The sequence below is a fragment of the Ixodes scapularis genome, unplaced genomic scaffold, assembly GCF_016920785.2.
Source record: "Ixodes scapularis isolate PalLabHiFi unplaced genomic scaffold, ASM1692078v2 PGA_scaffold13__105_contigs__length_92229423, whole genome shotgun sequence".
Lineage (NCBI taxonomy): Eukaryota > Metazoa > Arthropoda > Arachnida > Ixodida > Ixodidae > Ixodes > Ixodes scapularis.
In genome coordinates, this window is record NW_024609839.1 from 54,773,656 (window position 1) to 54,798,064 (window position 24,409).

Sequence of the window (24,409 nt, forward strand, 5' to 3'; positions counted from 1 at the left end):
TTTACCTTAAAGAAACAAAACTTAAGAATTTTAGTCGGGATCTAAACCTACGAACCTTCGGTTGCGTGCCAGATACACCATCGACTAGGCCGCGCAACGGACGCTTGCATGGAGAATGAGAAGGCGATGCGAACGGGGCCCGACAACGCTATCGCGTTCTACTGTTAAAGGCGAAGTTTAAGAGTCCTCCAAACTTTTCCCTTTAAAATTCAGATGAGCGTTGTCACAGTTGCCATGTCTATGACACTATCTTCGGTCTGTGACGTCATCAAAATTTCATCGCTTCCAGCGATCGAAATCAAAATCAGAATGTAGAATACACGCGACAATGTACAAGTTACAGCGTCTCGATGTATTGTTCTACGTTCGGTCTTTCAGGCACGCTATGAGCATTATCTAGAGAAAGCAATCTTTTTTTTTACTTTTACCGGATAAGACAGAGAGTGTGCGCACATCGGAAGAACAGCAAAAGAGCCAGAAAACAAGAACTAGGAACAGAAAAGAAAAAAAAAAAAAAGAAAAAACTTTGTACTCATCCTTTTCTGGAGCCTTCAGTATCCTTCTGATATTTCTACTTCTTCGAAGTTTCCAATTTCCTCCCCCCCAAAAAATACATTGAACTATAACGCGGTAGTAAATAATCTCCGATAGAACACCAAAAATTCCTACGATGAAAATTACCGCCATATACTTATTTCTCACGAGTGTCCGTTGTTTTTTTCTTTGCAGGCGCCATTTTCACTCCCCACTCTCGGGACTTGCAGACCGCCTACGAGTTCACCATGCACGAGCACAACAAGGGCGAATCCAGGTTCAAGGTCAACTCGACGGTTGGAATCGTCATGAACGACGATCCTTTCAACCTTACCCGAGAAGGTAAGTCCCCAAAAGATAAAATCGAACAAAAAAAAACCTCACAATCTAAACCTTGAAACAAGAGAAATAAAAAAAGGGTCAAGACGACACAAAATTTCAACGCAGCTGAGTTTATTCGCAAGGAAACAGCAAATTATAGCTGTCCACACAGACAAGAAAGAAAGAATACAAAGTGACATACCGCCGAAAAGTTAGCGGAACTAAGCCAGACTGGCTAACCTCCACTCAGACGCCTCATCACCAGAATATACCCGACGCCCAGCTAACCAGGAGAGTCCACGTCAAGGCTATGTAAACAAAGTGAAAACCCGCACGGTCCTCCCCCCCCCCCCCCCTTCCCCCCCGCCACTACCCACCCCTCGACAACAATAACACACAACAAACGGAACGTTCACACGCATTCGTTCAAAACTATAGACGGCTAGATCACACAATTTCCGTGGTCCCCTAAACTCGAGGTTTCCTTTAAAATTATTTTGAAAGAATCGCTTTCTTTGCGCAAGATTGAAGCATCTTGCCATAATGGCGAGCTCGCATAATATTCCGCAATATGTTTGGCTGGTTCAGATTAGAGCCACTAAACGAGCTACGCTTAGTGTATCGGGACTCCGTTCCCCGATCTGCTAGTGGGCGCCGCCATCTTGGTCCTTAGGGCAGAGCAGACGCCACTGTCGATCGTCACAATTCCAAAATGCGACTTCCTTAGCTTTAGCCACCGGCTTTAGACAGGAATCACGGAGATGACTATGTCGATACTCTGACTAAAGCGTAGCATATTTAGTGGCTCTAGTCCCCCCCCCCCCCCCCCCCCCCCCCCCCGTCCCGTTCCAGATGATGGAGATACACTCTTCACACTTCTTTTGTGTTCCAAGAGGCTGTGTTTACACACCGACCCATCTGGCGCACATAGCTCCGTTCCCCCGAAAATTTGCACAAAATGTGAGCAGTCCGTAATAACGAAACAATGATTCATGCATTTTGTGTCGTCGTGTCCGTTTATTTTTATTTCTACCTGTCTCAAAGTTTATATTATGATGTTTCCTAACCACCTCGCCCGCACACGTTCGCTACATGCAAAAAAAAAAAAAAAAATGTGTGTTATTTAACTGCATGGGTTGCAGGCTTCTCACATTTTCCCGTCAATATATATAAAAAGAAAAACAGGAAAGTGCTCCTTCGGTGGTCACAAACACGATAGAAAGCTCGTAGTCTGTTAGGTTGGAAGAAAACATTGGGACAGACTTGTAGGTAACGGATTATCAGAAACGCGTTACTTGTATCTAAGTACTTTTTTCGGAAACAATGTAACGACTTAGGTACTTTTCAAAACAAGGAACAAATAAGGTGTTAGGTAACTTTTCGATGGACTAATGTACGGCAATATTTAGCTGCTTGTGGAGGAGAACGCATACGATATGAAACCCAACGTAGTGCTCAGCGGATGGATGGATGGATGGTAATGGCTACGCCCTTTGAAACGGGCGGCAGCTTGCGCCACTTAGCCTAACCCCAGCTCTCTCTTTTTTTTCTTTTTTTACTTGAAAAGCATAAAAAAGCTAGACAAACAATAAAACTATATGTGTACAAGGTACGTCGCTAAGACTACAGTTATCCCTGAAATGATGCTTTAAAAGCGAGGAATTATAAATAATTGCAAACATTCCGCTCACATTATTAACGCTTTTTTTTTAAAGGAGCGGATAGGAATTAACGAGACATCGCAGTAAACCAACGCCATTTCGTATTTTTAAAAGAGTATTTTTTGTTAATTCTCGTGAAGTATCGACCTGCGTAAAGTCAGTCGTATGGAACGACATTTAAAAACATCAAAAAACGACCTTCTTTTTTTTTTTTATCGATGGTGAATAAAATATTCGACGAACGAACGTCACGGGCGATATTCAAATTCCGCAAAACTCCATCGCCGCTTCCTTTTTTAATATTTTATTTATGTGTATTTTTATCGTATTTACTTGACATACGCCCGTTAACTGTTCAAACACAGAAACGCTATCACCGGTCAAAGAGACACTAAAACCAGCCTGCATTTGGGGTTCCTTTTTTCTTTTTTTTGTCTTTCTCCGCAGTGCAAAGAAACGCGCTTAGCTCTTGGCACCGCTGCTACTCCGTATAACTTTAAGAGTTTTTACTCCAGAGGAATTCTTTGATTTCTTTATATATATAGCCACCGTGCCCCTTGACACGTGTTCAGAGGACGCGCCTTTTGGTGCGTTGCTTGTCTACAAATTTTTAAACGTTCTTTTCTTTTTTTTTTTTTTTGCAGACGAATGCATATACTTTTTGTATTTTTCTGCTGTTTTCGTTGGCGTGTGTCGAGGCAATTTCTGACGGAGTGCAGCCTTTTAGACATCCAAGGATTGCTCTCCTCAAAGATGAAGCATGTTTTCGCGTGCCATATAGTTCGGTGGTAGAACTGAATACTTTTAAATCCGAGTTCCTACGTTGTTTTTCTTCACTTTCTCAATGAGTTCTTTCGGTCGTTAGCGGTGAGTCTATAAAATGCGGTAACGTTGAAAAATACCGAATAAATTGTACAACTACCTTTCGGAATGTCTTTGATGACAAGGCCGCAGTTTAGTTCGTGCTCTCAACCTCGGCACATATGTCATGCAGGCTATTTTTTCAGTTTTATTACCTTGTTAATTTTTGTTTACGAGGCTTTCTCTTGGATTACCAAACCCGCCTTGGACACAACAGAGGTAACCGCCGCCAGTGACTTCCGCGACTTTATTCGCAGCATTAGTAAGTGCAACTCACATATTGAGGTATATAGCGCACAAGGTAGATACCTCAATATGTTAGACTACCAACTAGCCCAAATGTCAACTTTACTGAAGCGCAACTGACTTTTTCCTTGGGCTGAGAGCGGCAATCGACCCTGGCAATCGCCATGTTTTTTTTTGTTTTTTTTTTGTTTAAACAATATACAGGTCACAGACTCGGGGCAAGAAAAGAAATTGTGTTTCATAATAGTTCACGTGGAAAAATGTTTGCTGTTCGAAGCGAGAACGGGAGTGTTAAGAGTAGAGACGTATAGGGCTAAATTTCAAGAAAGAGACAGACTTTGGGTTGTGTGCCATAGTGAGAGTGAGGCGCTAGAACATTTGTTTTCGAAATGCACTGGTGAGCTTTGACCGACCCGCCCTGAATGAATAACGGTTTTGGGGGAGGAGGGCGAGGGGGAGGGAGGGGTCGTCTGGGTTTTGGTGACGAAGATGGAAGAATTGAGAAGGAAATTATTACAGTCACAAAAGGGAGGTTAGAATATTAGTGGAAACTATCCAGGAAAAATTGAATGAGGTGAAATTAACTAGCCCGGCTGGAAAGAGGGGGGACAAAAAAAAAATTGGTACTCCCTCCCGCGTGGCTCCGGTCCAAAGTCTCAACCCCGTCTCCCAGTGGGCCCGGTGTCCGGGTGACGCCGACTAGGTTTCACAGAGGAAAATAGGCGACTTCCTCGCCGGGGGAACAAAGTGAAAGATAATGTTTTATAGTTCGTCTTTTATCATTCCACGGTCGTCCTGGCGATATCCCACACTACCTAATGATATTGCCGCGTGCGCAGCTAGCCAAGTAGGCAGCGCGCACGTGGCCTAACGATTATCGTGCCTGCGTCCCACGCGAAAAGCCACGGCGTTCGATTCCTGGGAGAGGCGTGTCTTTTGTTTGTCCCCGCAATTTAGTGTTCTGGTTAATACCAGAATTATGGTGCTTGCTCGAGGTCCGAATGTTCTACGCGTCAAACTTTCTGCGCCGATTATTCCAGAAGTCCAAGCGTGTACATAAGGGGCTTCGCGTAGCGAGCCAGAAGGAGTTTTCGCCCCAGCGTTCGACTCTGCTGTCACGCTGACTTCGTCGGCCGCGACACTCTGCTTTCTACTGTTCTTTTTTTATATTTTGGAACAAGTTCGGCTCCATTAAACGTTTCAGTTCCACAGTTATTCTTTGTTTCACCTTGTCATTCGTGAAAATATTTGTTAAAACAAATGCAGAAGGGGTCAATTTCGGTTAGGAAGGCGAGGGGATGGAGCATAGTTTTGGTTTCTAAGCTAGGTGGCGGAAGAAACCGCCCGTCATAAATAGTACAACCACTAGCATCCATCCATCGTTAGCACGAAGCGTGTCCTTGGATTCGTGTTGACACCTAACACTGACGAAGGCCTTGAGTCCATAGATGCTCAGTGTACGTCCCAAATGAATGACTATACTCGGATGATCGGCGCAGCAGCCACTAGACGGCTTCAACGTTTCCAAAGAGTCTACTAGCTCATTTATTGACGCGTTAAGGACACTCATTAAATGACAACAAACTTAACTGTTTAAAACACGGCAATGAAAAGCAAATGTTAATTTGAGCGTGAGAGAGGCAACTGTGATGACGACAGATGTTCGGAAGAGTAGAGAACCCTGTTTCTGACGGCTTGAAGCTGAGCTAGTTGGTTCATGCTTGTTAAAATGCCAGCTGAACGTTTGAAGGACACACACACAGAGACGAGCAGAGGCAGATACACCGCAATATGTACACTAAAGAGAAAAAAGATTTCATTAACATTGTTTCTGGTCCATTGGTGTCTCTGCCTTTTTGTTCGTCTCTGTGTGTGTCCTTCAAACCTTCAGCTGGCATTTTAACAACCCTGTTTTTCCCTACCGCAAAAATAAACAACGTATTGCCGATCGCAAAGTCTCAGCTCAAATACCCATGTAGCGCGAGCGGTTAGGACCCGATGACAAAGTTTCTCAGCGCTATTTCGGCCAAAGATCTAAGCGATTAGCTAAACATTTTTTATAGAGGAAATGGCGACCAGAGGAGCCCGCAAACACACAAAGATAAATAGAAAACTCTATAGCAGAACGCGCACCATTTTCTTGGTGAATAATAAAAAAAAAAAAAATCTGATAACTTTAGCATTTGATAATACTAAGTTCCAAAACATTGGAGTCTAGCCCAAACCACTAACGCAATATTTTTTTATTTTAATTTATTTAGTTTAAAGGCACCCTTGCGAATGCATGACATAAGCGAGGATTTGCACGAAGTAAAAAAAAAAGCACGAAGATAGGTAGTAAGGTTACAAGAAAACAAACAACACGACGAAAATATTTCTGGAGAAGGGGAACAAGGGGTACAAGAGACAAACACAAATCTCAAAACACAACTAGGTGACTGGTGCGTGTCCGAAAAAATCCGCCTTGTCCTGGTATCAAACCAGGGACCTCTTCCCTTCCAGTGGAGCGCTCTACAACTGAGCTAACCAGGAGTTGGGCGTCAGTAGAGCAAGTGGTTTTCGCTCGCGCACCAGTAGCCTGGCTGTGTTTGAAATTTGTGTATGTAAATTTGTATTTCTCCTTTGTCCACCTTTCTCCCTTCTCCAGGAATTATTTTCGTCCTTCTTGTCCAGCTCGCTTGCACCTTTGCATTTAATTGCATTATTATCAGAAACAAAAGATTTGCCGCAAAGAGTAGGTGTGACAGTATTTAGGACACTCAAATGTGCGAAACTAACAACCACTGGTGGGCGTTCTATAATACAAATCTTCACTTTTTTTGTTTTCTTCCTTTAAACAGCTCTGCATCTTGCTCCAGTCACCAAAGATTCTAAGAGTGCGCTCTAGTCGCAGAGGCAAAAAGCTAGCGGTGTGCAGTTTCTTCTACGTTTATTTTTTGCAATAATAAAAACTTTTTTTTTTTTATTCGAACACCCGGTACCTCACTTTTCGCGTCGTTCATATGAAGTTAGCGTACGCCTAGCCAAAGTACATTACTAAACTGCTCGGTTTTCGTACATGAAAGAGGCCAGAGATTCCTAAGGGCTTCACGGGCCGTCCCCCATTCAGGGACTTTCCGAGTCATCGAGCGCCTCTTTTGAAGATAACGAATGCAAATGAGGCGGTCGATTCGGTCGGGGAATGGAAGCTCCAACACTTGATCCCGGGGAAACTTCAAAGCATCTTCCTTGTGTGGCATCTCGAGTTCGTAGTGGCCGTTCTTCGGCAACGCTTGCGGTCATTTTACAAAGTAACGAGGAGGTCCTTGACGTGATGCTCGTCTCTCGGCGACGAATAAACGAGGCGGGACGACCTCTCGTTAAGAGGACGACGTGCTTGCTGCTGCAGGGGGCGAGTCTGCTAGGGAAGATGGCTCCTCCGAACTCCGAACGCGAAAGCGGATCTGAAAATCAAGTTGCGCTGGTTCATAGAAGCGCAAGACGCGGCATCGTTTGAGGCTATGGTTATAGGGATACATCGGAGTTACTCATAAGTCCCCATGTATCGTCGGTAATTTATGGGCAACAGGAAAGGAGTGTCAAACTAGAACTGACCCCAAATGAAGACTCATTTTTTCTAGTATTTCTGCCACTTTCCAGTCTTGATCCGAATTCTTCTTTGCAGTGGAGATTATGGCAGCAGCGTGAATCCACAAAACAAACATATAAAGCGCGTACGCACGCACACGCAGACGCACAGACACACACACAGACAGGCACACAGACACACGCACAGACACGCACACACACGCGCGCGCACTCACACACACACACATACACAAACACAAAGATTGAAATTGCGCGATTTGTTTCCCTTAATTTGTTTGGGTCAATACTTTCCGGATGACAAGGCCGCGGCGCTGGATTTCTGACGTGACCTACAGAAGGCCGAAGTGGGGTGCACATTGGGCATGAGCGCAGCGTCAAGGTTCGGCTTGGCCTCTTGTTCTACCTGATTTATCTCGAGTCCCAACCAAACGCTGATGGCGCACTCACGTTCAATTCCATTCTGGTCTCTGCTAGGTGACGTCAAACTCCAGTACAGCAGCCTCATTATAGTGCAGGAGGTGTTCGTGGGGTTCTTGATTCCGCTACATTCAGTTTGCTTTCGCGAGAACACACACTTTCGTTGTCTCTGACTGGCACGCCATAAGCAGCTCGTCAACGCTTTCCTAAGCATCGACATAGCGCCAATAATGCAAGTTAGAAAATATGCCGCCTAAAATCGTTAGTATAATCGAAGGCAACATGTGACCAAGAGTTTTTATTCACATGTAACGTACGCTGCGTCTCGTGAACAATCATGACGCCTGTCTCCACAAAGATGAAATTTCTCTCGTACCATTTGGCAAATGGCTTCCACAGGAGAGGAGTTGAGGGCGTTAGTATTTGACGGATTGTCTAAACACACTGAACATTTCGAAGCAACCAAACACCTTGGGAAACGTTCTTATAAGTTACCAAAAACGACGTAAAGTGTGAGCTATTCGAGAGAAAGAACAAAGAAAAATCGGTGTAGTGATGCTAGTTTGGGATAAAAAGTAATTATTTTAATTCACCCCGAAATTCTTTGTTTCGCTTTTCTTTCTTTTTCTCTTCCCGTTCTCACCATTCACTCTCTCTCTTTCTCTCTTTCTGTCTCATTTTTTTCATTTCACTCTCAAACTTTGGTATAAACTTAGGAACGCAGCTGCAAATAATTTTAAGGTATTTTAAGGTTTCTAAATCTAACCACTGACAGCTTTAGAAACTTGGGGAGTGGCTTCTGCACCAACTTTTTGCATAGCGATTCCTTCTTCGGATTTTGTTATCAAGTCGCGCAGCGATCTGATTGCTAACTAGCAAAAATGAAATGCCGGGAACACATCACCTGCTGCGCTTCTTCTGCTCTAAGTGATTATATTTTGCATTGGGGTTTGAATGTCTCCTTAATCATGGTTTAAATTGTCGTATTTTCAAATGACCCGTGACGCACCCCTCGACTCGTATTAAGCGGGTCCCCAACTAAGGCACGGTTGACAGACCATGACACCTCGACTCGAAGTATTTTTTTTCTTCAAACCCCCCTCCGCCCCACCCCCCCTCCCCCTCCAAAAATAAAATAAAAAAATAAAAATATTCTGGTAACTAAAGCAGAACTTCAGGCTGTCGGTCGCAAAATCGATTTTAAAATGACCCGACATGTTTTTGTTTTGTTTTTAATCACTTTTTTTTAGAAATAAAATGTACGATGATAAAAATATAACACCGCGAGTTGTACAAAAATAAAGCAGATAGAAAGTTGTCGCGAAAAGGTGCAGAGGAAAGAGCGTATTATTGAACGAATACATCACCGCGCCGAATGTTGACGCGTGTCTCCGATAAGTCACAATTTTGTTGTTTGTATTTTTAACGAGGCATCGGGCGAACATACAACTGAAAAGAAAGGAGCGCACAAAATATATCAGCTTTTCATTGATTCTCCAGGTTCCCATGTTTTTTTCTATGCGATTTTATTTTTTTCCCTCTAGGAATCAAGTCGTGACAAACCCAAATAGGACGGGGTTCTTAATAACTTTTTTTTTTTCACTGATAGAAACAAAAACCTTCTTAGTTACCTTTTCTTCACTTTGTTTTTATTTGAAATTAGGGCTATGCGATGCTACGTATAAAATACAAGAATCATATTAATGAAAATATTGACGTATCTGTGGCAAGACAGACTTACCGAGACGGCAGCATCGACTAGCGACTAACATACACGAACCAATTCGTAGGTGGTTCCATACCCACAAACAGGACGTCATACAGACACGAGGGAATATAAATTGCACGCGAGTGCAGACGCCAAAGGCGTGAAAGCTTATCAGCGGCTAAATGAGTGCCTTACCTAAACGCATGTGTTTCCAAACATTTTGTCTGCGTGGACGGGGTAAGGTGTCTACTGACGTATCGGCGGCCGGAAAATCAATAAAAAATATTAATGGGCAAATACTAAATTTAAAGGAAATAACTTAATAGGCATTCAAATAAAATAAATTTAGGCTAGAAAAACAATAAAAAATTAGGTGCCGATGAATAACGATACTTTACTTGTAAACTTAGCTTCTTCTTATAAATGACATTAAAGTAAAATTGTGACCCAGAACGCTCACTCACCAGGCATGAATGAAAGCGCGTAGGAACTCTGGGATATTCGCTTAGGACCGAAGACTAATACGAATGGATAGATACATATGATGATAGTGTGCGATAGTTATGGTGCGGGACACTAAGCTCGATTTTGCGTGAGAACGGGAAAGAAATTGGCATCGTTACAGACACATGAAGGAAGAAACTATACGAATAGTAATGCTTGTTATGGCGATGTACAATTAAATTACATGGCGCGAGAACCCGCATTTTGAAGCGGTTTTATCTCTTACTTTTTAGTATATTCATTTGCGCTTTAAATGTACGTCACAACGCAGCTTTTTTTTTTTTTTTTTTCGTTTGTAGCAAGGGTTGCGGGCCGGGCGGAGCGCCTCCGCAGGCTGGATATGGCCCGCGTGCATGCTCTGTTTTAAAGATGTCTGCAGTAAACAAACGACAATAAACATATACAGGCAAATCGCAAACACAATAGTATTTTGACTAATGAGAGCACATAACTATCACCTGAAACATTTTCCGCAAATTTTCAGATTTCATGGAATTACCCTCTTATAGCTGAGTCTTCGGTCCCAAGAAGATTTTTTTCCGGGTACCTCGCCCGCATCTACACGAACTAACTTCTAAAACATAATTTTTTTTCCATCTTGCAAGCTTCAAAGAAGGAGTCTGCCCAAACATGTGTTGTCCATCACCCCGCGCAAGACGTTCTATACTATTTTAAATTAAATGTAAAGCTCTGCACAGTTATTGATTATAAGGCACTTTTAACATTGCAAACTTTTCAATACCCTGAAATAAGGCGATAGCAATTTCTTGTCACAATGGAAGTCACGTAAAAACAACCCATTCACAAGTGCAAACACGCACTCACCTTAAAATCTGCGCACTCACGCCCACTCAGATTCATTCCCACGCACCGTACACACACACAAATATTTTACCTTCCACATTCAAGTGCACGTGCTTACTCGCGCACGCTCGCAGTGCTTGCGGAAATATGAATATTAAAGCCACAAACGCACGCGTCCGTATACACTACTTGCAAACACTCACGTCCCCGCAGCGAAACTCGAACACCATACGCAAGCTCCTCGGCCCAACACGCAAACCAGAGGAGGAGAAGCAGAATAAAGAATTCACCGAGTATCTTTCGTTCGCTGGCAGACCCATTCTTCAAAAACCCGGCGGCCAACTTTCGCAGCAGCACGAGTACGTATACTGCAATAGCTTTTCGTCCCACTTGTTTACATGAACGCACCAAGTTTAGTTTTCTTTTTTTGTGTGTATTTGATTTTGCTACAATGTACGTACGGCTCTTTGAGTCGCTCGTGTGATTTTAAGGAAAGCCGCGTTCCTGTCTGAATTTCGAATTCGGGTCACATCGGTCATCACACCCACCCCCTTTTACACCCTCCTCTTTCGTTTGAACATTCAGCCTGCCTCTCTCTCTTTCCCTCCGAAGCGTTGTTTGCTTCCACATTCTCCGCGCGTTCTGCCGGCGAGACGTGAAATGTGGCCTATGCGCACCCAAGCGCATATTTCACGCCTTCTTGGGACCCGACCCCAGGCTGTCCCCGTCTCTGAGAACACATCGTCGTAAGCTGTCTTGTTTCGTTGCCTTTGGTTCCTTTATTTGTCTAACGCACACGTACACACGGCAACAACAACAACAACAAAAAGAAACCAAGGTGACATTGATTTTTTTTTTTTTTTTTTTTTGCGTTTTACTTTTATTAAGGATAGTGCCGACTAGCGAACTTGGTTTCCCTTTTGGCGAGCTATGTTTGACTATTAGGCTACATTGGCAGCTCAGGGCCAAGAACGTCTAAATGTAAGAAAAGAAATGAAAACTGAACAAAACGTTTCGGTGCAAACGAGCCGGTGATTGTTGAACATCATAGACTAAAAATATCAGCTGTGTTTGAAACAAATTTCGTGTCTAGCCGAAAATAATCCCTGGAGGAGGGGAACACGAGGGACAAAGGACGAACACGAATCTCCAGACACAGCTCTGTTCCTCTTGTTCCCCTCCTCCAGGGATTATTTTCGTCATTCTTTCCCAGCTCGCTTGCACCTTTGTATTTAATTGCATTATTAATTCGTGTCTTGCCGTCTATCGTTTACCCTCTAATCTCGGGGTTTTAGTCTCTCGCATGAAAATTGTGACTGTACCAACTTTGACCGGTCAGTACGCCGTGATACAGATATCTGAAGGAAATATTGCATAATATTTCTCTTTAATATATTTCGTGCCTCTAAGTTTTCATTAAAACAAACTAATTCATACAGAGCGTCAGAATGTAAGTCGCCAACATAATTTGTACATAACCATTTGGCACACACGCAGCTCTCAAAAAGATCTTCATGTTAGAATATTTATGAAGAGGATTATTTTGGCCCGTACACATGCTCAGAGCACGTAATCAAACAATGGCGGGAAGGCGTTCTCAGGAACTTTTGAAAACGGTTCATTCTATGATGAAGAACGTATGGTTGCGCAAGTGAAGGGTCTTTAGTTCCTCTGCTTCTTTTACAGGGGTTGTGGTGACATTAGAACTCCGAGCTCCGATGGGCTCTGATGGAAGAATAGTGGGTAGACCTTAAAGCAAGCTGCCTTGAGATCTACCTACAATCCTTCAATCAGAGCCAATCAAAGCTCGGCGTTATGATGTAACCAAAATCCCTGCAAAACAAGCAGACGAACTTGAGCTCCCCATTCTCATCTGCCGTTGGCGTGCGAACATGACTGCACCCTATCAAATAAAATGTCACTGTACCATCAGTCGCAACTCAAAGGACGCAGGGCGTGGTTTAATTATGTTAATGTTTCTCGCTTCGTGATTTCTTTTTTTTTTCTTTGCGTTCTCATCGATTAGTGCCGCAATCCGATTGGCCGCAGGACCATAATTAGATGCTCTGGGTTGTTTCACACCGGCTGTTTCTTAACCTGTCAGTGCTATAGTTCAAACTCTGCCAGATGCTACTGAATTCTGGGGAGGGGTTTTCAACGCGAAGCCAACTTTCGAACAAAATAAGTATGACTCGCAAAATATGCATTGTACTTTACCTCGTATTTAGGGCGACACTCACTTTATTTGCCTTGATCACGTGGGGTTCCGGCTCAAACCCGAAATATTTGAATGCTCTAAGCGATATAATGGTTATACACAATAGTAGGCACAATTAATAGCCGCGCTGGTCAATTGTTTACGGTGAAACTTTCTCACTCCTTGTCTGAAATTCTACACAATTCTGAAGCGAAAGATTTGTTTGCAGTGTCTTAAACCATTTTAAGTCTTTCGCGCAAAAAAAAAAAAAAGAAAAGCTTTATTCGTTTTAGTGAGGTGGTTCCCTGAAACGTTACTTTGCGCCAAATTTGATTCCATGGAAGCGAGTGCGTAGCTTTAAAAAGCGTAGTCAGGCGAAATGATTTTTTTTTTTGGCAACACAATGCGTTTTGCAATTTTGCAGTCGTGTGTCTTTCGATATATGCCGACGATAGCGCTCCACAAACAACTCCTAAAATGCAATAAATCACTTAAAACCCTTGCGTGACATGAAACGACGGTTAAAGCAAGCGACCCACACCTCACTTTTTTTTTTAATGTTATATCGAAACCTCTATGAATTGTAGCATCACGCCCTACTTGCCTCCTAGATTCTGAAATACGCAAAAATATAACCAATAAAGTCCCTAAAAAAAGTACCACTATAGCTGAGAAAACACTTTCAAAATGCAATGTTTGACGCAAAACACAAAAACGCTCCAACCTGCAATCCTCAGTCCCGCAGTAAAGCAATATGCGGTCCCCAAACGTTCACCAACGGCGGCGTCAATATTGACGCACCCGACTCGACATGCCCCCAAGGTGCCTTGTCTTCGTTCCTGTAACGACAAAGTGCGCCAAACTCCGCGGTGGCGGGATCGCCGAAGCAGTCTCACAACACTGACAAACACTGTGCGCTCCCGTGACAGCTTGTTGCCCAAGGCGAGCCAATAGAGTCACTCGGCGTATATTCGATCCCCGAGGGGATCTTCCTTCCACCCCACCCCAATCACAGTCCCCAACTTCAATTTCAGTTTTCCCGGCTCGCGAAGACCCGAAAAGTTTGTGGAGTTGTCGAGCGCATGCGCAATCATTTGTTCAAACTTATTTGAGAACGCGTTTTACGGACCCTTTGACAGCTTTGGTCTCAAGCAGCGCCTCGCCAACTTTTTACGCGCGAATGCAAAAACTGCTTTTAGTTGCGGAACCGGTTACCACCTGTTCCGTAACTAAAAGCAGTTTCTACATTGTGCACGCCGAGAGACTATCTTCAAAAGTAAACACCTTTCCCCTCTTAGCCATCCCCCCAAGATACGAGTACTGCCAACAAACGCAAAACTGTGTCCGAAAGCACCAAGAACAGAGATTTTGACAGGAAATGCAGGGACCTAAACCGCCCGGTTCTAACAACCTCGTAACGGGGATAGAAAAAAAATCAATACACCGAGACACGCTTTCTACGCTCACACGCACACAAAGAAACACTCTCAGAGAGGTTGACGACAAGTCAGCTACTTGGCACAACCTCCGAGTCCTCCACTAACAAGCCTTCGAGTTCCCCGAGCACGAACTGCTTGTCATTAGCCGGGAACGGATGCCAAGTTCCTTCAGCTGCCCCGGTTTCTTCTCCAGCCTTCTATTTTTCGTTTCCTCCTAATATTTTTTTCTTGGCGTAATATCTTTCGCGTGTTTTTCGTTGCTTTCCAACCCCGTGTCAGCTTAAGATGGACTACAGCTGACGTTAGGAGCCATCGGAACCAACCCGACGCCATATGAGCTGCACGTGGCCTTCTGGGGAGGAACCGACTCTCGTGGACACGTATAGTCAGGTGATAGTTTCACAGCGCTGGATAGGCTGGGATATCTGATACCACCTGCTGCGGTCCATGGCAAGATGGAACGAAGTATTGTTGGTCGCTACGCTTCGTTGAACCCTAGCCTGACAGTTACGTGGGAGCTACCCTACTTGTTGGACCAATAATGGGCCTATCTTTAGCCACGTGATCGAACTCTCACCCGTATTTTCGCACAAAAAGCGGAGTCAGGCGAGGAAAGGGAGTCGGTTGATTGGTGTCCGGCGAGCGCGTAACGCCCACCGCACTGTCAGCTTAGGGGTGAACGGAGTACAAGACGTAAGGTGCCGATGTTGCGACGGCTTCGAGGAAACGGGCGGGCTCGCTAACGTCATTCCTGGCCTATGGTTCCTCGAACAGTTCTCGCGCCACCCTCCTTCTTTTCCTGACAGCGGACGGCAATCACTTCAATTGTCTTCTTCCATCTCGGCGCCAGCACCGCTCTCGCTAGATCAAATGACGCTTGCCTTTGTTTCGATGGGGGTGCGGGGGAACTGCTTCATAACGGCCTCTGCCGAGAGGTGGCGTTAGTGGCGAAACGAACGAGCAGTTGGTGGGGTGTGGCCGACCGCCGCCGGTGGAAGCGAGGAGCGCTAACCGGCCAATGTTTGCGGGACTTCTTTGTTTTGTTTTTTTCTGGGTTTTTTTCTTTGCGTTTGGTGGCGCTGTTTGGGGGAAAACTCGCGCGAATGGTTGTCGTCGGCGGTGCAAGGTGGTTTCTCTTTTTATTTTCCTCTGTACGTTTATATATATATAATACTTACCGAGTTATTTAGGTACTGTAAAGTGAACTTGCCACGCGGATAAAAAAAACTTTCTTGTCGCGGTTTAATACATTTACAGACAGCTGAAGAAAGACGGGGTGTTGCTAGTGGATAAGAACGAATGGGAAATAGAGTTTTGATTGATTCATCGTCCAACTGAAAGAACGAATGACGAAGCAAGAAGCGTGGACATAAGCGACGCCCTGAGTTTATTAGGCTATTAGTGAATATAGTTCAAATAAATATTAAAAACAAACGAAAATATTACTACGCTAGAAAGAGGTAATTCGCTTGCGAACATTTATGGCATTTAACTATTCTTTGCTCAAATATCACTGCGGTCATTGAAACAAAAGTCTAAGGAATTCAGAAGGTCCAAATCTTAATACTACAGCGAAATCACTGTTCCAAGAATAATAAAAGCAGTATCCAGTTAAACTAAAGAAACAATTTTTTTTTACAGTTATTACGGCACAATTATTTATCCAGAACGCCTAATCACGATGCGAACAACCGCTTCCCGATAACAAAGGTTCTTTTCGCTTGCTCTTAAATGCGCATAAATCTTCGCTTCGTCCTCAAGCGGCCTAATTAATTATGCACGAGCAAGCGGTCGAGTGGCCGTAACGGCGAAGCTATTTTAAAACTAATCGTGGTCGTAAAGTGTGAGCCACATAGGTTCGGAGGAGTGAAGTGGTCTTCATCGTGGGTCATCGAGTCCCGATGGAATGATGCACCCTCCAGAGCGAGTACGCGGACGGCTTTGTCATTCGCGCTTCGATGGACCACTGCATACGCTACGAGGCATCGAGGCCAATCGAAAGCAGTGCGAGTATCACGTGACCTTTGGAAGACAACGCCACCTAAAATAACCGAAGCCTGTTAACCGCCTCCTCCACACATTCGAATGACGTCCTCACACTATGCGGGCGGAAACTGCGGGAGAGGGGGAAACGAGAGAGCGCAGGGTAGTTGCAACAACGAGCTTTGATTGGCTCTTAAAGGAAAGTGCGTAAAGCTCAGTGCTAGCTGCCTCGAGGTCTACCGACTATCCTTCCAATCAGAGCCAATCACAGAGCTCGGCCTTCTGACGTCACCGCCACCCCTGCGCAAAAAGCAGACGAACTTGCGTTCCGCATAGGATTTCGATATTAGAGAAGAAAAACGAGAGAGAACGAACCGCGAAGCAAGAAGTGTGAATTCAATGAGCCACGCCCTGAATTTCTTACGTTATCGGTGACACTATAGGTATTCGAAATCCAGCTCATTAGAGTCGGAGTCGTCGCTTGGCCTAGTAATAATGAGATCATTAGAGCTAATCAGCTCATGTCGTTCTTCAGTCAATTTCTTACTGCTTCCAACCGGCTAATTGGGCTAGCAGGTTGATGTTCATCGTTATAGCTTTACATCAAAAACGTGTGCAAAGAAAAAAAATCGGACAAAACGCTGCGTACATTTTGCTATATCTTTCGACTTGCCTTTGCGTTTCGTCTAAACTTCGTTTCGCCTAAAGGGGCCCTGCAATCATATTTAATGGCGTCTGGGCCCGCACCGCACCCGTCCAGTGCAGTTAACTCTTTCCACTTTAGTACACGAAAGACTGGCGGGGAGAGAAGGAAGCTGTCCTCTCCCCTCTAGCCTTCCATGTACCACGAACCGCACTGACCCGGTGCGATGCGGGCCACACGGATTGGCCATAAGTGTCTACCTTTTTTGCGGTTTCCACGTCCCTCGGGGTGCGGGCAAGCCAGCGGGCACGGAGAGAGCAACTAAATTCGGGAGGTCGCCTCTCTCCTATGACCTTGATTCGGCAGAGCGCCCCATCCTCGCCGCAGAGCTACTCGGGATTTTTTTCAGCCGATTACAAATGCTGGGTTCAGAGCGCTCTGAAATTGTCAAACCAGTCACGGAGGTAAAACTTCTTGACAACGGTAACGCATTAAAAAAAAAAAAAAAAAAAGTTTACAGCGTGCGGTGGACGATTGAGCAAAATATACGCTCACAGCGTGATGAAATAACGGTTGGGACGTAAATTGTTTGACGCGTAGGCATGTAAAAAAAAGAGAAGAAAACAGCAGTATGCGAATTGATTTTTGCAGAACGGAACGAAAGCCAATGCGTGGAAAGGGTTGTCAACTCATCGCGTTTTCGTCAGTGAACGCGCTGCAATAGCTGTCATACTTACGGCAAAGCAGGCAAACAAAAAATGGTTAATAAACCGCATTTTTCTCACGGCGAAATATCGTGCAAGCAGAATATAGCACATATCGCCATGTGACACAAATCACAGTGCATTATATTCGGCTTTCCCTTTATTTTACAACACAAACCTTTCAACGCAGTTTTACTCAACCTGAAAACTTCTTGAAGCGACCACAAATGCCGGTAAAACAGCGGCGAGCTCTGCAAGCTGTTTCTTTGCCGGTTAGGCTTAGCGGATTCACCGCCGTAAGATGAACTATCTTGTGAAAGCCCTGGGAATACTTCATACGTCAACTTTTCCAGTTACGGTCCCAAACGAATGTCGTCCCGTCTGTTGCATTCCTCGTACCGCTGAATGCACAAGCACTTTGCAGAACCACACATCAGTCGCCGTCATGACGGACCCCACACACCACAACAGAGCACTGCTGGCCATCGTCAACTAAACCAAGTGATCGCCGTCCAAGTACCACGTGACGCCTGCGCCACTCCGCACTCGAAAGGCTAAGGACGGAGTGCTAGGGAGCGCTTTGAAAGGGAGAGGCGCCCTCGGAATGAACCAGCCGATCAGGCCACAGCGCTCTCCTTCCACCACCTGATCTCGCCCGCTCTGGAAAGAGCGTTCGAGAGCGCGCAGAAAGAACCACGCGAATTCGCCACAAATATCAGTGCGCCATATTTTAACCGGACGACGCGGAAACCTCATCCGCTTACGGGGGCGACCCGCGGTGCCGAAAGTGCGCGATATGTGACGTCTTTGGTCCTGGGCTTACTACTGGTCAGAGCCGCTAAAAGCTTCTTTTTAGTCAAAATACAAGAAATAAGTGGCGCGAACCGTTTCAATTATTTAAAAAAGTAGTTTTTGTTCACTATTTTAGATCAGAAAAGAAACAAATGCAGTTACAAGTACGAAAACAAGAAATGACTCGTCCACATACCCGCCACCAAGCGGTGGAAAAGGCGGCGCATACTAGAAAAGTGTGGAGGGATCAGGCGCCAACGTGCGGCGAGCGAAGAAAGGTCCCGGATGTACGCGGCGGCGCTGCGGTCTTATGGAAGGCAGGATCCGACCGGTTCCGAGCGTTCCCAAGGCGCATCTTTGGGTTGCGGTTTGGCCTTTTGGCGGTATGGCAGCGCGAAGTAGCTCCCGCTCTGAACTGATATTTACCCCGTCTTTGCTGTCGCTTGTGGCCAATGAAGTGTCACACAGAATTAGTGTTTAGTCGCGCAGCAAATGCAATGCGAGCCACTCTGGCTGCCCGCTTCATACAGCCTATCCAGAACATGCTTTAGTGGCACCCTCTCGAGCCGTCGACACGGAGTGCGGCAGGCTTCGAGCGCTCGCTGAGCTCACTACCCCTCCTCTAGTTCACGGCCACTCAAGCAACCAAGGACGTTACGAAGGAGATAATTTTTTGCTTGTCTTTGTAATTTTAATTTGCCTATAATTTCTAAAATAAAGCAAAATTCGAGAAAAGAAAAGTTTCATTAAGCTACTACGTTCAGTGCGCTCAGGTTCGGTGCAAATTAAAAAGCTGTAAAAAAAGTCTTTGCAGGGCCCCTTTAAGACCGGACGCAGCCGCCGCTACGAGCTTAAAGGGGTAGTGAAACGAAATTTTAGCGCCGATCTTATTGCATAAATATGAGCTAGGGACAGGCACCACCTCGGAAATATAAATATCGCGCTGTAAAACACAGGAGAACTAATTTTAAACATAATTACACGATTTCAAATTCTCATCTGGTGGGTAGGGGGAAGTTCTCGTGACATCACTTGCGGTATAGGAGCAGCGCCGTTCTGCGGCAATACGGCGTGCCGGCAGAATTAGCCTAGGCCTGAACGCGTTTGCAAAGCCTTGGCGGAGAAAGCCAAAGCGTAGTTGGCCACAGTGAGCTCGCTCTCGTTGCGGCTCTTTGCACGACACGACCCGAGCATGCTTCTGGCACGGCCGGTGTTAGTTGCTGCGAGTCGCGAGCTGCGAGCCGACGTTAAAAAGGATATTTTTGAACTACAAGGGTGTCAGCAAGAGCCACGCAAATACCTGTTCACACTCGGAGCGGACACGCCCGTTTGATCGAAGTGCTGGATTCGCTCTGTTAGACCGCGTTTCGGTAAGCGCTTCTGAACCGATCTTTTACGATTGCAACTCGATGCTGACATGACACTCGGCAAAGAAAGGTTAGACCGACATCGCGTAGCTCCCACGAACTGCTATAGCTCGACAGTGACGTAGCGTCGTGTCAGAATAAAAATGGCATACTAATAACAGAGTGTACATACCGAGTTGCGAAGGTAATCCGTATGGCGTTTATTTAAGCTCTATATCACACAAAACAAGGAGATAGAATCAATGAGAGTCCCTTTTCGACGACAGCGTTCGTCACCGCTGTCTCGGAAAACAAGGAGATCGAGATGACAAGGGGAAAATATTGACCTCTGAAATTTAGTTCAGAGATCCAACTACTCATCCGGGAAGGGTCCACAAGGGTCGCGCGGGCATATTCCATTCAGCAGGCCAGCCGGTCATGGACAGACGGTCTTGGCCAAGGACCGCCGGAGCAACGGTGCGCCGAGTCGATGTTGCTGCTAGGCCTACTATATTCTGCCGAGCTCGCTCGGTCGGCAGAATCGTGGCCGTTGTAGCTCTTCTCGTGTGTTTGTGGATCCTGCGTTCTTGATCGTCGTGGTCTGTTTTAAGTACTCCTTCCTTTTTTCTTGCTGGTTGAAGTCGGGACGCACGAGAAGAGCACGTAGAAAAATAAATGTCCGTTGGTGGCCGCTACCAAGTAACTGAGCGACGCTGTCGGCCTTGTTGATTTGATCGTAAAAAGTGCGTAAGACAGCTTCGGAGCTGTCGTAGGATTCTGTCGTAACCTGCGCAAAAGTTAGGACAATTCCGTTTCGAGAGTACGGGTTTTCTCTCAAATTTGTCGTATGCACTTTTTTCGTCGTGAGTTCGCTTTGAGAATCCGGCCTCAGAGCTGGTTTTGTCAGTGCTGCCGTGATTGACGACTTGCCGTGGTGCAGCGTGCGTGCAGCCCTTGCAAATCTCAAACGGCCACGTTGTCACAGGTCGTAAATCGTCGACGCGCCACCAAGTGGCAACGCTCGTAACCACAACATTCACGCCGTAGCCTTTCCCGTCTGGCACAAGTGACGTCACGAATGCGCCCAATATCCCAAGACGCATCGCGCTCTCTGATGGCCGATTTTTGAGCGCGCACCCAATAGGGCCCCTTAGGGTGAAAAATATAGCCATCCGTTCAAAATACAAACTCGCGATTATGATTTATGAATATCATTGATCATATTGAACCTATTTCTGACCATAATAGGTGTATTTCAAGTTTCGCTTCAGTATTCCTTTAAAGCGCCGTTTCCACATATGCGACCGAGAAAGACAGAGAGAGACTAGATCGGTTTTGAAGCTTCTTGCGACGTCTTAGGACCAGCTCCGCTGAAGCCCATCCGGTCCTAAGATGTCGCAAGAGGCTTAAAAACCGGTCTGGTCTCTCTCGGTCTTACTCGCTTGCATATGTGTGAACGGGCCTTTAGGGACTAATCCGAGAGCGTCAAAATGCAGCATCACAGCGCGTGTCATGTTTCTGTACGTGTTCTATCATAGCCTAACCAGTCAGAAACAGAAAAGGTCCATTGACCTGCACTCTTGACGCTGCTTTCTTGGTCCACTTAGCTCGTAACATAGGCTGCATCTGGATTTATCCTGAAACGAAGTATAGGAGACACTTTTTGCTGTTAATTTATAGTACTTCTTGTTTCTATTTCCGCGCGATTTATTCTAAGGTGGAGTTGTTCCTTCTGGTTGGGACATTAGATGTGCAGTTTCTGTAAATAAATATCCTTTTCTTTCTATCGCCCTACGCCCTTCTGTGTTTTCTCCACCTTTTATGCCACTGTCTTCACCTTTTTTTTTTTACTGCGTACGCTTTCTTATTTATTGGTGAAATCATTGGGCATCCCCAAGCTCAATTTAAAAAAAAAACGAATAGTTTGCTGAAGAGCTTAATATATTTGGTTCGTAAGTACCGCTCGTTGCTTCCAATGAATAATGGCTTACAATGAATTTTTAATTAACGCGCTAAACTCACAGCTGCAGGTATTTTCAAATTTCATAACAGGAGAGATTTCCGAAGAGCAACGACTCATTGAAACGTTAAAAGCAGCAACAGGCGCTTGTTTTCTTTTTCTTCTAATATCAACAATAGGCAATTTAAAACTACCTTCAAAACTCTCAGTGTCGGTACATCAACAATTAAAAATTATTTAAAACAATTAATCTATCTCTGGACAATGCAGAGCTCAAACGTCGATAGCCGCCTATCTGATCGTTTATTTCCTCATTTTGCTCATTTCTTTTTTCTGTTTTTTTTTTTTGAGGAAACAAATTCTTTGAGTTTCCAAAAAAACACAAAAACAAATCCCTATGGCTAGGAAGAAAAAAAAAAACAAGTTGGGGGAAACAAATTCGCGAGTGATGGCATGTACCAGGGCAAGCTTTGGAACGACAAATACACGGAGCCTTTCTTTCGACAGTCCCTCTCTTTCGCCAATGTTTACAAGTGAGCGGAGCGGCGGCCCCGCCCCCGATATTATCGGCTCAAGTGGTTGATCCATCTCCATCAACGAGACCAGTCGAGCGAGCTCTCAGCTGCCGCGCGTAGCTTCCAGACCTCGACCCTCGTTTCAAGAGGCCCTTGTGTCGAGCGCTGCCGATTGCTTTCTCGTTATTGTCACGCCGAATAACGAGCTACGTGATTAACTCGAGTTCAATCCCTGAGACACCTTGTTTCTCCATGCTTCGGGGCAAAATATGCTTCACATTTTTTTCTTTAAATATTTAAAAAACAACAAAAAAAAAAGATTTATTAATGCATGCCGCGTCCTGCAAGCTGAGGTCTGGCGATAGGCAAGGCGCTGCGCTGTGACGTCGCAATTCTCCGCTAAATATGGCGGAGAAAGTTTCTTGTTGAATTTAGCGATCTCAACCTTCAAGCAAACAATCTCTGAAATTTTCTGCAAAACGTCGCCCATGACCCTCCAGAACCCTCTGGTAAATTATCGAGCGGTCGAGACCCAAGTTTTAACCAATAGATCTAGCAAAGGCGAGAACTTCTACGAATTCAACGTCAATCCGTAACCGTAGCATTCCATACGAACAAGATATGCTAAAACGAGATACTTGCTTATCCCCATATATTTGCCTCAATCTCCTTTCTGAATTAATAGCGACGTATACACCGAGAACACAAATAGACACCACCCCTCCCCCCTTCCCCCCCTAACTAATCATGCCCAGTCGCGCGCATTGACACGTGATAATGCGAGCGGCACACCAACGCAAGAACGAGAATACTTTGACATGCACTCACGCGTTCGCACATACCGGCTTAACACGCGGACTCTACTCAAACGCACGCACAACGTACGTCACACGAACCCCATCTCTTACCCATCCACCCAGCAGTCCCGTAATGCGAACCCTCGGGCGATTTCCGGCCCACCCCACTCCATCTCTCGAAACGGCGGCAATGAAGACAACGACTCGGCCCCCCGCAGTATATACAGTATAGCGCACACCCAAAAGCCGCCCCAGTAGTCTTTCCCGAATGAGAGAACGATCTCGCTGGCCCTCGGACAGCATAATGCATGCGATCCGACCACCGAAAAACGGGAATGCCTTCATAGCGCGTCCATCCTCATCTTCCCAACCCCCGTAGGCCCGCGCAGTGACAGCGCCAAAGGGGCCCAGCGAGTTATTGATGCCCGCACTCGCATCCCCTCGCGCCTCGTACCCTGCGCTCTGTTTTCCCTTACAAGCGAACGCAGCGGAATCTACTAGCCAGCCTGCAGCCAATCGAAAGCTGCGAAGCTAGTACGTGACCGCCCGCGTCCAGCGTCGATGCGCTTAACTTGACTGACCCGTGACGCTCAGAGGGCCTTAGATTGGACTCGATGGTTCGTATAACGTCCTCTTCGGATCGTCGTTAAGGTGAAGCGGGGCACACACCGCCCCGAGTGAATATCGTTCTCGTCGCGGATGTTCCTCTTCGACCGCCATTCGTCGAAATAAAAGTCTAGGAATACAGCGACGAGAAATAAAAGAAATTCGTCGATGTTTGGACTGACGTGCCCGTATACGAGCCGTACCGAACTATAATGGGGGAAAAAAAAAAAGGTTGGGCACCGCGATGTATGCGCTGGAGGGACAAGATAAAAATGTGCTTCGTCCCGGCTGTGCTAAATGGCCCGCATGATGCCCGAACGACGAAGTCCCCCCCGGCGAAAGACGGTCGGCTCGCATCGCTACTACGTCGTGTGGAAATCTTGATACGGGAGGCAGCAGAGTGATGACTGTCGTGGCATTAAGGCGGGTGCATCGGAGCGATATCGTTGTCGGTGCTCTCAGCGAGGCAGTTGGCTTAGTGCGACTCCTCCGCGGATGAGGTCGTAAAAAAAAAAACGAGTTTACGTCGGACCGCGTTATGTTCAGGGAGCCGACCGCGTGGTCGCGGCGGTTTCCTCGGCTGGCGGCGTTGCACTTTGAAAGATTGCGGGATGCTCTTGATGAAGGATTCTCTTTGAGCGTGGCATCTTTGGGCCTCTTTATCTTTCCTTTTTTGTATTTAAAAGGGAGATGGTTCAGATCATTAGTTTGAGTATGTGAGGTTCGTGGCGTGTGTTTTTGCTCTGTCTGAACCGACAGTACACGTTCCGCAAGAAGTGCCTA

At 45.6% G+C, this 24,409-nt stretch overlaps 1 protein-coding gene across 1 annotated transcript in view; it reads left to right on the forward strand.

Moving 5' to 3' along the window:
- The window catches only part of LOC120845828 (glutamate receptor 1), a 200,839-nt gene that overhangs the window by 89,522 nt on the left and 86,908 nt on the right, over nucleotides 1-24,409 (forward strand). The window contains exon 3 of the mRNA XM_042289904.1: nucleotides 730-876. Coding sequence (XP_042145838.1) covers nucleotides 730-876 — 147 coding nt within the window. The remainder of the gene's footprint in view (nucleotides 1-729; nucleotides 877-24,409) is intronic.